This window comes from Silurus aristotelis, assembly GCF_946808225.1.
Source record: "Silurus aristotelis genome assembly, chromosome: 20".
NCBI classification, from domain to species: Eukaryota; Metazoa; Chordata; class Actinopteri; order Siluriformes; family Siluridae; genus Silurus; species Silurus aristotelis.
Window position 1 is genome coordinate 13,329,499 of NC_139593.1, and position 17,714 is coordinate 13,347,212.

The 17,714-nt window shown below is 38.4% G+C and overlaps 1 protein-coding gene across 4 annotated transcripts in view; it reads right to left on the reverse strand.

Annotated features, from left to right (window-relative positions):
* gpm6ba (glycoprotein M6Ba) overlaps positions 1 to 17,714 on the reverse strand; it is a 45,586-nt gene that overhangs the window by 18,710 nt on the left and 9,162 nt on the right. For 2 of the 4 annotated variants that reach the window (XM_083522464.1, XM_083522466.1), the window contains exon 1: positions 11,144 to 11,322. The exons of the other annotated variants lie outside the window; for them this stretch is intronic. In XM_083522464.1, the coding sequence (XP_083378590.1) occupies positions 11,144 to 11,213 (70 nt within the window). In that variant the 5' untranslated portion in view covers positions 11,214 to 11,322. Of the gene's footprint in view, positions 1 to 11,143; positions 11,323 to 17,714 lie in introns of those variants that run through there. 4 annotated transcript variants of the gene reach the window in all.

Here is a 17,714-nt window from a genome sequence, read left to right on the forward strand (position 1 = left end):
TCTCAGGTGTTTAAATACTTATTTGCAGCTGTATCAAACAAATAAATAGTTAAAAAAAAATCATACATTGTGATTTCTGCATTTTTTTTTTTTAGATGATGTCTCTCACAGTGGACATGCACCCACGATGACAATTTCAGACCCCTCCATGATTTCTAAGTGGGAGAACTTGCAAAATAGCAGAGTGTTCAAATACTTATTTTCCTCACTGTATCATGTTTTATGATCATTTGAATCTTTTATAATAGCTGTTAGAAAGGGTTAGTGTGGATGTTTTGGTTTCCTTATATGCTCTTACCCTTTCATATGTGGCCACATATGAATGAAATTTGCAAACTGTCTGCACAGCTCCACATAATTAAACCCTTCATTTTACAGCACTAGTAATGTGTGGAAAACCTTTTTGATGCTTTAATGCTGTAGAAACAGTACAGTAAGGGATAACAGATCTTCCATTTGTGCATTTTCAATTTTTCCATCCATTTTGTCCTTTTATGGCAACATTCTTCCTCACAATGTGCACATATACATCTTCCATCATAGATTACTTTGATACTCTTCTGGCAGTATTAGACCAGCATTAGTGACAGCTAATGGATCAGGCATTAGTTCTAGAAGAAAGTGTGATATGAAATGGTGAAAGTGCTGAAGTTCTGATGAGTGATTCCTTCATAAGACCATAAAGGAACGTTACGTAGTTGATTTATACAGTTAAGTCTCATGATGTAATGAGGCAAACTAAGATATGGTGGACATACTAGCTGCCTCAATAGAGAGTCAAACTCCACTATCAGGGGTTTAGGGAGGTAAACTCCTGATTTGGGTAAATAAGATCCTTTAATGTAATGTCCAACACTGAACATACAAAGTCATGTGTAAGAGTCTGGTATATGTATGTATGGTATAATGCTATTGGTTATTGGTTACTTTAGATTGATATTTTATATATTTTATACGATTATGAGACATAAATCTAAATCCTGTGGCTATGTTGGATTATCAATTGTGTTTCAGATTAGTGTCTATTAATTAGTTAGCTTTTTAAATATCTATATTTTTTGCATCTTCTTTATATTATGATTGTTGCCAAATTACTGCTTTGGGAAGAATTTCAGCACAAAAAAAGTATTTAATATTTAATATTTCAAAAGACCTAGCTTCTATCTATTTTACAGACTACAGGTTCAATAATGTCAATAATTTTTTAATATTGAAATGGCTGGCTTCAAAAAACATCTGGCAGGATCAATGACTAAAGTTTTAAATAACTAAATATCCTGAAAGAAATGTTATACCCCAGAAAAGTGACTGAACTGTCCTATGAGCATACATCATATGTCTGTTGCAGTTATATGACTTATGCAATGGCTGTGCCATGCTTTTTCTCTTACCTGCAAAGAAAGTTGAAATTATATCCGTTGGATAGAGCGGCTTTCCGATGCATAGGAAATCAATGGCCTACTCATTATAGCAAATGTGATAGACCAATGAGCCTCTGAATCATCTCTTTAATAAAAAGGACATCATAATTTAGTTCACATAACCTCTCTCTTTACATTGCACTACGCATTTATCTCTTTACTCAATAAAAAAAATGTAAACCCTGTAACTCAGTTATACATCTTTGATTTTCCAGCCCCCTGCTGCAAACATGTGTGATGTAAAGTGGTAGTACCTGAGGGCTCTGTGCTGGGAAACTAATGACATAGTCCGTATTAAAACAGCATGCAGACCAGCCTCTAAAACATTATTGCTTCTTCTGATGTACCTAAGATTAACACTGTCAATAAAGCAAACTTAACATAGCAACATTCTTTAAATGCAAGATAGCAAATTAAACAAGCACCCAACAGCTTATAAAGAACAGACTCCCTGCCTGCTTAAGGCCATAGGGCAAGGAGTTGATGAGAGCAAATGTCTGAGATTGCACTGTTCTTGGTTAAGAGATCGGTGCAGCTTTCATCGCTTTATTTTATTCAGCATTTAGCTTCAGACTATGCTGGATAAATCAGGTCAAATCAGGCAATACTTACTACCATTGCTGAGACATTAGCATGAGGAGAGCAAATCTTAATATCTTCAGCCAAAATTGATTCAGAAGATTATTACTCAATGTAGCCTCTATTTTAATCAGACACAGTTTTTGTACAAAGGTTTGTGATTGAATGGTACCTATGTTGTGTGAGCAGGTGACATTTATTTTCATGTGGGTTGGGAGCAGGCTAAAGCTCACAGAGCAATGAATGGCCATGTTCAATAAATAGGAGTGTGAGTGAATTTTCTGGGTTTGGGGGAAAAAAAAAGTTTCTGTAAATAGTTCATATTTCTTATGGCTGCTGTAGTTTAAATGCTTTTGAGTATATTTTGGAAAATAAAACAGTCTACATTTGTCAGAAACACTGTGGGCATTTTCATGTAAAAACAACTACAGGAGTAGATAAGAAGGTGCAAAAGAGCATATGATTTTGAAGACTGTAATTTGACTAGCTATCTCCAACTGTATAGAATCTGACAAACAGACTTTCTGTGCAAAAGTTCACAGAATCACCAAATAATAGTCTATTGTGTGAAGCACTTATATATTAAGTGCTATTTTTTTATTAGAAATGTTACCATAAATTTTTACCATAAATGCCATTTACCATTAATGTATATTATATTATTATATTTTATATATTATATAAATATAATCCTTTAAAAGAAATATATTTCAGCAATTAGCCAAAAAATACATTGTCTTAGCACCTGTAATATGCATTGCTAAATATTCAGAGTTATTTTAATTTAAAAAGAAATAATGACTGCACGAAAAAATCACCATGCTGTATCTAAAACACTTTGAAGAAGCCTGGCAACAATTTAAAAACAATACAAAAGACTTCCTCTCTACACAGCTGAACACTAGGCTCAGTGTGCGTCTATTGCAGCTTTTAAAAGGCTTTCAGCATGTTCTGCTGTTTATCTCCGCTAGTTCCCCATAAAGCCGAAAAATCTGTTCCCTTGGAGGGCAGTACAGTAGAGTCAGTGCCAGACAGTTCGGACCAAGACGTGAAATGAAAAAGAAAGCTTGTGAGAGAAACAAGCGAAGAGAACGAAGAGAGAGAGACAGAGATTGAGTGAGAGAGAAGGAGAGTGAGCAAAAAGCATTGTTCGGCCCAGGGGCCGGTGAAAAGCGGTTGTCATGGAAGCATGTTACCCATGACCCAATTGAGCGCCGTTGACTGTCTCAGCGTTGCCACAGTTTCCACACACTTCCCACACACATGTACCCTGGGGTGTGTGTGTAAGATAGCGTGTGTCAGTGTGAGAGAGAAATGGAAGCAGCAGAAGAGTGTGAAAGAGTAAATGTAAAATGTCTGTGGGTGAGCTTAAAAGTGGATACAGATATAAACTATCCAATAGGTGTGGCTAAAACATGAATGATGCCTGTGCAAACTAGCACAAAATCAGGATGCTAACAAACATATACTAATTTCTTCCATCATATTACAACAGTATATAAACCGCCATGTCTTCTTCTTCTTCTTTCGGCTGCTCCCATTAGGGGTCGCCACAGCGGATCATCCGTCTCCTTACCCCCCTGTCCTCTACATCAAATAATGTATCCACCATGTCATTTTTCTATCAAACAAGAACAACAGTGGTATGGTGCAATGTAACAAACCAAAACTCAACAATGGAAGACACTGGCAGGTTTATCCCAATATAACTGTAAATATAACTCCCCTAATGGCTGCCAGGGAAAAAAATCACAACCAGGCCAAATTTTTTTCTTTAATAACTTAAAGTTTTTAACTTATTTTTATACAGAGATAGTGTGGATATGTGTGTAAAGAGGCCCTTTCTACCTTTTAAGACATTGTCCTCTACATATTCTGTGAAATATGTTTTGTGCTTACATAATTTCTTTAATTAAAAGCATGTAACATGGATATGTTTTAATTTACTAGTATGAATGCATGGTAGTGTTGCACGGCAAGTGCTGCTAAATGATGTATTGGGAGAAAAGATTGCATTCCATATAGTTTCTCTGCAAATTCTAGGCTTCTGTTAACTCATGCATAAAAGAAAGGGCAGTTAGTACAGTTGGCACTTCCAGGTGTGTTTACTTTATGACGCCGCAGGAGCAGCAGTTGCAGTGGCTCCGTTCCCATGTCTCTGTTGTACTTGTGGGTGGGAACTATTAATGAGCACATACTATTTTCAGAGGAAATGTTAAATCAAGCCAAACAAATCAATATTTATTATTGTCAGAAAAAAAAGATCATTTTGACAAGGTCAGAATTAAAAGCCTAATCCATCTCAGAAAATGCATTTGAAGCACTGGCTGATTTTGTTGCTAATTAATTGACTATCCTCTATGCAGTTAACAACATAGCATAAAACCAAGCGGCAGTGAATATTTAAAGGGCAAACACACTGTATACCTGCCAAAGGCCTTTCCTCTTTTGGGAGTTGTGCATAATAATTTTTAGGCCAGATTTTTTCCTGGGAAAGAATTTTCTCTTAAGCGAGAGAAACATTGAAGCAATTGTCAAATGCATCTGTTCAAGCTGTTGAAATGTAGCAATGGCTGTTTGTCTTGATGGATCATAGTCTACACGTCTGTGTAATTTGCAAACAGCAAAAGAAGAAAGTGCTTAAAAAAGTCTCTAGAATCTCTTCTGTTCTCTGTTGTGGCTGAAAGAATCTTATACACTATATAATATACACAATATATATATATATATATATATATATATATATATATATATATATATATATATATATATATATATATATATATATTACTGAAGACAGCAAATTAGTTTTTTTGCTTGCTAGTTCTGGAATATTTGCTTTAGAAAATTTGGGGAACTCAATTTTATGTTTTCTGACATTTTAAAATGTCACCCTAGGAAATACACACTATGTTTTATCTACCTGGCTATAAATTCAATCCCTATAAATTATATCTAATAATAGCATGCTGTTATGTGTGCATTTCCAAATAGTCTTATTTCATACATAATCCCTCTGAGGAATCAATTAGGCAAAGTTGTGTATAAAGTAAACTTATTTTTAATAAGTAGGCTTGTACATAATATATAATGATTATATAATATTCAGATTTCCTTAATACAAAATAACATCATTTACCAAAGCCAATTGGTACAATGCATACCATGCATAACTGCCATAGGAAAGAGCATACTTGATATTGATCTTGGGTTTTCACTATTAATGTAAATGTGGCTTGTTTAAATTTGCTCTGTCTAGGGACGGAATTTGACTAACACCGAATACATTCTGCCAGTCTTGACACAAGCCAAGTGATGAACTTACATGTTGGACATGAAGAGAGGACATGCATTCTTCCAGTCCAGTGACCCCAGCCGCTGATGTCTATAGCAGCGTATTAGAAGCAGTGACCTAGTTGCCCATAAACCCTGACAGCTTTTAAAAGTAATCCCCTATACTGTTGGATATTATAAAAATATATATTTAAAAAAGTTTGCACACAATTTCACATGTTTACATGTTAGTATAAGATATTTTTATAACATACTTTAAATTATATTGCATTTTTTAATCAATCTTCTTTAATTGCTTTTAAAAGCATACTATAAACCTGCTTAAATGTGTCTTACTCTGCAATGTTTATAAAATAAAAGACCAGGTGATCTTACACCAACTTTGTCTTTTGATAGTTGTGGAAATCTGACTGTACTGATTAATGTTTTAAAAAATTTCTTCGTTCTAAATGAGGCAGGTATTTTGTTTATGAAACAGGAAATACATCTTCTTTCATATGTGCAATTGTTTCTGTACATGTGGCTAATGCTCCAACCACAATACATTACTGCATACCGAATTAACAATAAACTGATACTGATCTCTTTAGCATAAAGCCCTTTGCTACAGTAAGTTGGGTTCTTAGTACATGCTGATTTACTTATGCTCACTGTTGTCTGGGTGTCGGTGCATCAATTTATAATGATGGAGGTTACAATCCGATGCTGAAGGATAAACTGTGTTTACTAAATCGCTGTAATTAAATGTAAATAAAGTGGTCCACCTTTCAGCATCATCAAGCCAGACTAATCAATGGCCCATCCTGTGGTTTTAGTCCTAGTGCTGTAAGAGTGAGTATATGTGTGAGTGTGTGTGTGTGTGTGTGTGTGTGTGTGTGTGTGTGTGTGTGTGTGTGTGTGTGTGTGTGTGTGTGTGTGTGGCCTCTAGCTCTTTATCTGCCATTCTGTCTACATTTATCAATGCAGCCAGTCTCAAACAGCTGTTCAGGTCACTACTCTTTCACCCACCCTTCACCCCTACACACACACACACACACACACACACACACACACACACACACACACACACACACACACACACACACACACACACACATACACTTACAGAACTGGGCTATGATTTAAAAGAAAAAACAGTATGTATACACTTTTTCACTGACAGCATGTAAATGCAATTCTTGTAGGAATTCATGCTTTTTACTGTTTAGCAAGTTGTACTCTAGCAGGCATTGTGATATAATTCTAGAGTGAAAGCAATGATGAAAATCTAACAGCAAGTTAGTGTTTGTGGAACAGTAATATTTGTAGATCAATTAGTAATTATTAAAGATCAATCTTTTATTACCTGCTATTTGTAACCACGAGTGTGACTACTGAAGAAAACACAGTGTTAGCTATCATGTACCAGAATGATAACTTTAGTCATATCAACTTAAGTATGGTAACTTTTGTCATGTTTTTACATGGGACAGGGATTGGTTAACAGCCACAATTTTTGATCGTATGCATTTGCACGGATCTTGTAAACTATAAAAAGAAGGATGAGAAGTGTTCATCTAGTGGAGATTTAGATACGCTCAGATATGCCTTTTTTCTCACTTAACCTAAATGCAATCAAGTTGAAAATATGCTGAGATGCACCTTTCTCCTATAAGTACATTCATTATTGGAATTAATTTATTGTGGAATTGGTTTCTTAAACAACATACGTATCACATCAATTAACATTTCAAAAGGTTAGAAAATGAAAGCTCTTGTATTTGGTGTAATTCTCCTTACATTTCGGTAAATGTCAAGTAAAATATCTACTTAAAGAACTAAAAACGTTTGTTACAGCGCTTGGCTTTAGTAAGAGTGGCTGCTATGTTTTAAACAATTTCAACTAACTTCCATCAAAACAACTTATAAAATGTTAAGTTGTTACAAGAAAATAGGCACGTCTTAGGCATGAGATTGTTTGTACCTATAAATAACCTTTGCAGTTTTGATTTTGACTTTCTATCTGTAAATAAACTAATATTTATAAACCATTAATAACCTGCAGGTAATCTGGTACACTATCCTGACATACGCTTTTGATTGCTAGAAATCTTTACAACGACAAAAACTAGTCCATATTGTAGACAGCCTTTTTTTGAATGCTTGGAGCATACATAGTCTCCGAATAAAATATCAGAAAGCAAGCATGATGGCTGCAGAAGCCTCACGCAGAATGCCTGTTCAGCTGCGTGTGGGAGGTAGTTGCCATTTTTAGCTGCTTCTTGGCTTAACACACGGTCGGCTGTAGCAGAGCTTCTCCTCCACAGCGATGAGGTGTAATTGCACAAGTGTTGCTAGCCAGAGAAGTACTCTATGCAATATCAAACTTTTAGTAAAACTTTGTTACTAATAGGAGGCTGAGTGAATTTTGTGTGGCTTTTGGTTAGTATGTTTATACTGTCCCTACAGTCCAGCATTTGTAGGAATTCTTACAGATTTCTTAGAAACTTTATGACTGCTAACCATGATTTCTTTGTCCTATCTGAACAATTTGTAATTTTTTAAGAACTGTTGGTCACACACCATATAAAATTGCTATCCGACTGGGCCGTGTGCATCTCACTCTGTATTTCCCTTATTTTCCGACTTAAATAAAGAGATTTCGAAGGGTGGTAAAAGAGTGAGGTTGGCAGATTGTGCACCAGTAGGCCCGATGGAGAGAATCCATAAGTAGGGAGTAGCCTGGCATAATACAGGAACTGGGCATACTGTGCCAACCTGCCTTCTACTGCTATTCATACCAACACATGCTATAGTCAAGTACACACATTCAAACCTAGCTAAACACACTCATGAGTTTGCAGTAGCAGATGGAGTTTGTCAGTGTGCCCCTGAGCGAGATGTTCCATATTAAAAGCACATGAGGCCCTAAGCCTCCACCCCCACCCCTCTCATTCTCTGTCTTCTGTTTGTGGGATCTCTCACATGTTCCCAGAATCCCACACAAAAATAGTTCGAAGGATGAGCAAAGAAATAGGAACAGGAAGGAACAGTTTCTTCAAAAGTTCATTTAAAGAAGATGAGGAAATCGACAACATAAAAAAAAAAGGCAGAGGGGGACAAGTCATGTGGGAAAAGGATAAATTTTGCTATTCAACATATTCCACTACACTGGAACCAAGTCACTGTCCCATGTTTAAATGATTTAGTGATTACTGATCACACAACACACTTCCTTTTGTGGTTCAGTGACAAATTTGGCAATAAATAGATAAATATATAATGCCTGAGATGTAAAAGAAAAAATGCAACACCCCACATTCACATTCTCATCTACAAGATCATTCTCTTGTTCTCAACACTGATGTAATATGCTGCCATTCTCATGTGTTGTGTTGTGTGGCCTTGCTCCCTCCCTCTACCTTCCTCTCATCTCTGCGATGATGTAATCCCCCTCAGCACCTACTCTAGCAAAGGAGTGAGTATGAAAAAGCAAGCATGAGTTATGCAATACAAGAAAGTGTTCGGTAAAGAAAGCTTGACTGTCTAGTTAGGAACTAGGGGCATTCGGATGTGAATAAAAAAAAAGAAGATTCCAAAACAAGATTCTAAAAGCAACAAGCGCTCCTCCTAATGCCTGATGATGCCATGTCGTATCAGATGCTAAAGCTGGGCTGACAGTGTATTAAGCTATGAATGCAAATGGCACAACGTCTGTTGAGTCAATGTGTGTACAGATTTCTTTTGCAATCCAAAATGACATCCAAGCTACAGATAAATATTCAATAATAAAAATACCACTACTATGTAGTGGATTATATACTTTCATATTAAACCACTCAGGTCAGCAGTACGAGACTGCTGTTTTGAACCTGAAAGCCACTGTTGGACTTTTAATTGTGTTCTTTTTTTATTTTGAAGAAAAAAAATCCTTGTGATATATCACACCAATATAACACCATCAGATATAATCAGATCTTGCCTGTTTCTGTTTTGTTTTTTTTGTTTTTTTATCACAAATGTTTTTACATAAAGCAGAAAAGGTAACATCTCAAGTAATTACTTATGTAACCAATTTTACTGCAACGCAATGAATTTCATGCAGAATCAGAGCATTTTTCTACAAACCAGTTTACACGTATTGCTACTCGGATAAATACACATTCAGTCAAATAAACTGCACAGTGTTTAAATGTTAGATTTATACTTTTAAGGATTATTAAAAAAATTAATCAGTGTGGTGGAGAGAGCTGCAATATTATAAATGCTAATTATTTTGCTCGATATTTAAATCACGATGATCAATCAGTAAACCATAGAAAGCAATAGTTAAAGCATATAAAAAGTAAGTTAAAAATTTAACATGCACATCAATAACGTGATACTTTTACGTGACCGATTAAGCAACATTCTGTACAAATAGTGTTATAGGTGGTTTTACATGGACTGAAAGGGTGGTTCATCAACGCAAAGAAAGGGTGTGGTTGAAGACACTTCCACTATTTATGTTCATGTCACTATTAAGCATAGGAAATACTCAAGAGAATACTTGACTGTGTGAGTTTTAGATTTATTTCTATGCACAAAAGAAAGGCTAAAATGTTACATATTGAACCAAAGTGCTGGAGTAAATCAATCAAAGCTGGAGAGGAAGAAAAGGGGGCAGGGATGCTCAGTGCACTTGAGACCTTATGGTTGCAATTTGTCACTGTGTGTGTGTGTGTGTGTGTGTGTGTGTGTGTGTGTGTGTGTGTGTGTGTGACAATCCTAGTATCAAATTCATAATCATGCACACACATTAACACAAAAATACACACTAATATGTGCACTAATGCATCCCTTTATTTATAAATATGTTTTGAGCTTATGTGTAGCTAATCAATTTTTAATGCGTTCACAATTCAGACGTACACCAACCCACACCCATATCCACACACGCGCACACACACACACACACCTCTGGTAAAGCCTCAAGTATCAATTGCTTTATGTAATCATTCAGAGTAACAATGTGTGTTCTGGTATTTTTCGATGTCTGATGTGATTTATATCATTGATTCTTGACACCTTTCCAATGAGTTAATAAAAGCGCCTTCTTCATCCAGCTACAAACCTGAAATTTGACGTCGAAGCATTAATGGCGATTTAATAATAAATAATAATAATAATAATAATAATAATAATCACTTGCTGACACTTATGTGTAACACTATTATAGCACAGTCTGTAGAATCCACACAGTTATACTCAATGAATTCTGCAATACCAATAATACCCAAGCAAACAATAACTGAAAACCAATGAAAAGATTGAGACTGTAACAGAAAACAACGTAAATAACGTAAACAGCACCTCGGGTGTAAAATGCGGTGCTACAGTCTGCTACAGAAAAAAGCAAAACCCACCAATTCATGCAACAAAAACAAAGATCTGCTCGAACATTACCCTCAATTGCAGTTTACCTGTAGGCTATTCAATGCGATCTGCTCTAAATGCATTGAAGGATTTTACTGCAAGATGCTGCACCGTTTTGATAAAGTCACCAGCACTTGGCGTGTGCACGCGCTTCTCGACGGATGCAGAAGAAAAACATTGGCAAAACTAATCCCGGGGCTTTAATGCACGTTATTGGATTTTTTTCCCCTTCACCCTAATCAAGCTTCAGAAATGTCTGAGAAATTACACGCTAAGGAACACGCAGCGTGGATAAAACCCACAGACAGCACCGAACGATGCTGAAGGGCGCGCGCGCGCCTTTCCCATCTGCCCGAGCGACGCGCATGCGGCGCACGCGACACACGCTCGGTACGGGCGAATAAACAAAGGGTTCTGGGAAAAAAAATTCGAGGAGAAGTCCCATTTTTCTGTACCTTTGCTCTCCTCTCTTTCATCCTGATTCTCCTCGCTCGTCGCCTCCATAGCTGGTTTCGTTCCATCCATTTGGAAAATCCTTACCAACAATACAGTACTTTGCTCGGTGGATTCGCGCGCGCGCCTCTCTCTCTCTCTCTCTCTCTCTCTCTCTCTCTCTCTCTCTCTCTCTCTCTTTCTCTCTCTCTTTGCACAATCCTTCTCAAAGATATGACGTGCTGTCAGGTCGGATTTTGCCTGGTTGGGAGCAATAGTCTACTACAAATAGTTTATTTTAGTGCATACATTATAGTAAGAATCACATATGCACATCAGCAGGTCATCACTGTAGCTTTGGGCTATATATGCACATACTAAAGAAAATAGTGACATCTGTGCACGTTAATAGTTCAGTACATGCATATGTACTTTGCATGACATATGATTGGGTACATGCAATCATCTCAGTTTGTACCAAGTAGTAGTTTGTGCATATACCACTTACATGTCTTACAGGTGTACCTTGTATTTGGTACACACAGAAATATAGTCATATTAAGGCTTGATCTTGGGACTAGTAATGGCTGGTTATGTCATTAGGCCATAATGCGGGTTGAGGAATTCGTTGCAATGCGTTGTAGCATTGGTGGCAAACTAACACCAACGATACATTTTTACTGGTTTCATGCAATATTATATCAAATATCAAATATGGTAAACAGGAGAACATTCCCTGAGCCTTAAACCTAAAACTACTTTGTACTTAATTGTACAAATATGTATTTATTGAGACTATGTATTTTTTTTCACTTTCTCTTCCAGAAGCATGTTTTTTTTGTTTGTTTGTTTGTTTGTTTGTTTGTTTATTGGATTTTTTAGGCTTTTTTTTTGGTGGGAGGGGGCAGTATGCATGAGTAAATAATTAACATAATTTGTGTATATGCACCCACTACTATATTTTAGCAGATATATCTTCTCACTCACTGTTTGTGACAGGTTTAAGGGTGAACCAGAGATCAAGGCTAGAGAGTGATTAAGTCTGTGTAATAGCACAACAATATTGTCATAAAACTAAGGTCTGGGCAAGAAAAAAATTAGTCTGACTTACTTTTTTTAATTTCCTATATACTAATATTCTACCATCATAGCATAATATTTTGTATCTATGATAGTGTTGACATGTAGTCTTTATATATTTTTAATACAAAATACAATAAAGAAGTAAACCAAGAGAACTAAACTACACAGGTGACAAAATTTGGATAGGCAAGACACTTATGAGAGCTGTAATGCTCTTCATATCCAAACGTTTTCGATGATATTTCCCATTTACGGGCTGGGACAAAACGTTTGTGTCCACCGTACTCTGCTTTCTAATAATAAACCATGCAGACAAACAAAAAGATGTCATTTGCACTGAATCCTCTTTAACAGTATTACATATCATACACGTGGCCATACACAGGCGTACGTCCAAGCACAGCTGGCTGAGGGGAAAAGGACTCACTGCAATCCCTTAACATCATCATTACCATTTAAGGTAACTTATCAGCTCAAAGAGGACAGGAGACCATATTTTACTAGGAGCAGACATTTTAGAGAGGCAATGATTTTACAGCTGTACAAAAAAAGCTATTACGTGATATTATCAAGTTTATGTTTGAGACAGATGGGACTGATCACAGATCAGAACTAATGCATCTTTATTCTCAGGCTAGATACAAGGTTAAAGGAGAAGTGAAGTGCATTAACATTAAGCTATTTTTTCAGAGTAAAATAATAAATCTTCATCACCTTGTGCTATAAACCTTTTTATATACACTGAGAGTAGACATAAACATCCACAGCTGGCAGTATAACATATGGAGAATGACTATAGACATAAGAGCCAGAATAAACAGTCAAATGTATGTGTATAGACTAGAGGCCACTTTGAAATGAATCTTTTCAGGTGTCGAGGCATTATTGAATATGTAATTATCTTTATTTAAAAGTAAAATGGGGCTATGTCTGTCATGTAAAGAGGTTAGCTGGTTACAGTTGTCAAAGCTTAAGACCAGTTAATAGTACCAAGGCTGTCAGGAAAGACAAAGGCTCATGGAGTGTGATTTCGTTTTGCAAGATTCTGGATGAAAAATATATTATGCATAAATCATGTGTTAATTTTTTTTGCAAGCATATTTTTAGGCATAGAACACATCTTTTCATATTTGTGTCATTATACGCAGTTTCATAATGTATCATCAGGGCAAACGAAATACATAATACCCAATCAGAAATGCCATTCAGAGGGGGGCTGGGTTGAGGAAGCCACAGTTTGTTAATCACGCAATAATATAACAGTATAATCATAACTGCAGAAAAACTTCTGTGTTGTAGTCGATAGCAGTGTCTGGCATGGTTACTGCTCTCATTAAGAAAGCCTTGGCTGTTTGTTATTCTCACACACACACACACACACACACACACACACACACACACACACACACACACACACACACACACACACAGTTAGGGTTGGAATACAATATATGATATAATATATGAAAACAATGTATCATAAATGTACAATGCATTTAGAGAGTTTGCATTTAGAAAGTTTGCACAAATGCATTTTTCTGGACCTAAAACAAAGAAAGCAAACCTTTTTGCATTAATCATGATTAATCATTTATGGGTGCCAATATTTTTGTTGTATGTGCTTTGAAGGTTTAAAGGAAATTTCACAGCAGCATGGACAAAACTCCACCAGGGACAACACCTTCTTTTTTGTTCCAGTTCAACCAAATGTCACTCACTTTATCGCTACAAGTGTACTTAAATGAACTTTCCATGAACCACTCTCCATGAACCACATCCTTTTTAATAGGTGCAAACCTATGTGCATTTAAAAAAATAGGTATAATTAGGGGATACCCACTCCCTGCCAAGCACTCACAAAAAAATATTCTATCTTGTCACTAAAGGTTTTTTCCTTTTTAAAGGCATCTTTGAGCTCATGATCACAATTCCAAAAGTATAATTACCATGGTATGTGCCGTGTATAAAATGATCACATATCGCTCAAAGACATTCAAATTTTTTGCGTGACACTAGGTTGCTGTGGCTTTGAGACGAGCAAAAATCTACAACCATAGATCCTTCGCTCCTAAACATAATCCTTTTACAGCTTTGTGACTAAGCCCTGTTCTGTACAGTGTATTATAGCTTAACTAAGGTCAAGCTAAGGTCTAAACATAAGCTGCAAGTAATAATGGAGACAACAGAGCGAGTTGTTAAAAACAGAAAGAGGAGGAACTGAAATTAACACCACAACACCCAAATTAGGCCACACAAAATGGCTGACAATAAAAGTGTCTAAACGTCTTCAATATAGGAGGGCTAAACAGGCCTTCAGGGTCTTATAGTCATTAAAAAGTCAAAATCAGCAGTGAATAGAGCAACTGATAATCAGCTATTAAACATCGTAATTGTTCATGTAGCCTACATAAAGAAATGCATTAAAAGCCCTGTCAAACATCAGTACATTTAATCTGATATATAATTAATTTCTTATTAAGCTAACCAGGATGTTATTTTAAAATGTCTTTTTATTTAGCGTTAAAATCATGTATAAACAAGCATTAATTCAAAATTTTACATCCACAAAATATTTTATAGTATTTCAATCATTTCCTTAACCACAGTTATGTCCAAACCTAGCATAGAAGCATTATAGAAGTTAGGATGTGGTAGCATTTATATTCAAATAATATAAAATATTTTTACTAAGGGAACTTCTCTAGGTTACGTATGTAACCCTGGTTACCAGAGGGAACGACACGTTGCTTCAACAACACTTTGGGGACTCCTCTGCGTCACCATGCTCTGAACCACGTGTGTCATCAGTCCAACAAAAACAAGGAAGCTATAAAAGCACATGCAGTGAAGATGGCGCTAGCTTCGAAAGTGAAGAAGAGGGATTTAGCAGATATTTAAGCAAAAATACTTGACTGGGATTAGACAAGATGTCACAACGGCCTTGTTACAGGTGAAGCCCAGACTGGAGAACCTCGCTAAAGCTAATGCCAGTCTGCTAGAAGTGCTTTGAGTGTAAAGGAGCAAGATGCAGGGAGTGACGCAGTGTCTTGTTCCCTCTGGGAACCAGAGTTACATACGTAACCTAGAGACGTTCCCCTTCAGGAAATTGAGCTGCATCAACAACGCTTTGGGAATGAGAGCACATTACTGCCAGACTGACCAATCCTTGCCTAGTGTTGATGGGCACAGCGAGGTCAAAGGACAAAGGAACCAGGAGTGGCACTAAGGTCAAGGCTATAGGATCTGACAAAGGGTCAGTGGGGTAGACCAGCCCGTAGCATTGCAAATGTCCTGGAGAGACACTACAGAGGAAAAGGCCTTAGAGACCTTCCCTAGTGACTGCTCAGCAAGCAGAGCATGATAAGCCACAATAGCGGACACGTAAACCTGAAGGGTGGAAGAACGGTTTCTGAAAGAATTCCAGCACTGGGCCAACCAGGCAGTTAACTGGATCCAACTGGTGGCATTTGCACCATATGGTGAACAGGAACCATTTAACGTCATAAAACCTCCTAATGGAGGGAGCTCTGGATTGGAGAATGGTCTCTATTACCTCAGCTGGGAGACCAAAGGCTAAGAGGTGTGCCTCTTGCCTTTAAAGCGCTCCTTGCCTGAGACAGAAGATCTCAGCTGGGAGGAATCTCCCAGAGAGATTGTTCGAAAAGGTTTACCAGATCAGCAAACCATGGCCGCCTCAGCCAGCACAGGGTTACCAGAAGGAGACGTAGTCCATCCCGGTGAACTCTCTCCAAAACTCCTGGGAGTACTGCAACAGGGGGGGAAACCGTAGAGGTGTATCCTCGGCCACGTCTGCACCTTAGCATCCAGTTTGAGAGGAGCTGAGTGAGTGAGGGAAAACCAGAGGGGACAGTTCGAGGTCTCTCAAGTCGCAAGCAGGTCCACTTGTGTTCTGTAAAACTTCCTCCATATTTGCTCCACCACTTCTGGGTGGAGTTTCCATTCCCTCGTGCCTTAGCCCTTGCCTCATAATGGCGTCTGCTCCCTGGTTTAAGCGCTTTGCGATGTCTAAGGCCCACCGTGTGACCTTGATTGAGAACCCTCCGGTCCTCAGCCATCACTGAACGGGTCTCATGTGCAGGGGGCCAAGTGGTATCATGTTGGACCATCAGACCCAGCAGCCTTTGAAACTGCTTTACAGTGAGTGACTGGCCTTCTGTCACTTTCTTAATGGCTGTAAGGATAGAATTGACTCAAGCAGGAGACATCTCTGCACACATAGGGGTTGAATCCCACACCACGCCTAGATAGGTGGTGCTCTGTACCTCTGTAGCCTGAGACCGACCTCTGGTGTGCCTATCACAGCTTGAGTGTTGTCAGCGAAGCAGCAAGCCCTGTTTCCAGGCAGAAACTAAGGGAGGCACTCGCTAGAGACCGCTGTGCCCTAAAACAACAGAGGTGGTATGGTCAACAAACCAATCTCCTAAGAGCACTAAGGAGAGCACTAAGGAGAGAGCACTAAGGAGAGGGACCTGTCATCTTTTTGAAGATGACAGGTCCCTGGCAGGGGAAGTACGATTGGCAATGCCAAGTCTTTGGACAATAACTACTGGTGCAGGGCTTGGCCTGCCGACTGTCTTTTTGCTTTTTTGGAACCTGTCGAACAACTGTGTTCACAACGTCACCAAACTATCCGTTTAGCACGATGGGGACGTCCAGGAGAAAGCCTCTGTTCCTGTCAGAAAGGTTAGACAGGGTCAGTATTGGCATCTCTCAGTGGCCAGCACGGGTGCCATAGCCCGGCCAAAGGCCCTAGTGGTCTCCTTAGTGGCCCTGAAAGACAAGTCTGTAGCCCGACGGAATTCCAAGACCTCGTCATTCCTCATTTTATCTCCTTTGTCTAGTTCTTTAAACAGGTCAGCCTGGTAGACTTACAAGACCGCCATGGGGTGCAAACAGCCTCCAGCTTGACGCACCGTCATGTATGCCTTGCACACCAAAGCCGATGAGGTCCGAAGTGGTTTGGTGGGCAGTTCCTCCAGAAGCTCCTCGCATGTCCTTGCAAAGGCACGTCCATGGGTTCATCCAATATGGCGTTCCCCTCATCCCCCTCCTCAGAGGAAAAGAGGTGAAGCGCTGCACCCTCTCCACGGGGGGAAAAAAACGCCGAAAAACAGGCACTGGAAAATAGTCCTAAACCTGGTGGGGTGAGGAAGGAGAAAGGGACAAGCCCCTCTATTTGCTAACCCCATTACCTCAAACACTGCTTCGGCTCGGCGGAAGTGGAGCCAAAACCTTGAGGAATGCTAGCGAGAGCGCCCTCCACGAAGAGCGCTCCACGGGACCAAAGCATACGCAAGGAAATGTGTCTGCAGTGGGACCAGTCTCTCTCAAGAACCGACCGAGCATGCTCCACTCCTAGACAAGCCACACAGCCTGAAAGACTGCTTGCCTTAGTTCTGCTTTTCCATTTTTGTATTTTAATTATTTTTTGTTTTACCTTTTACTTACCTGCGGCAAACAAACAGACACACACAGAGCGCTTCCTGAATA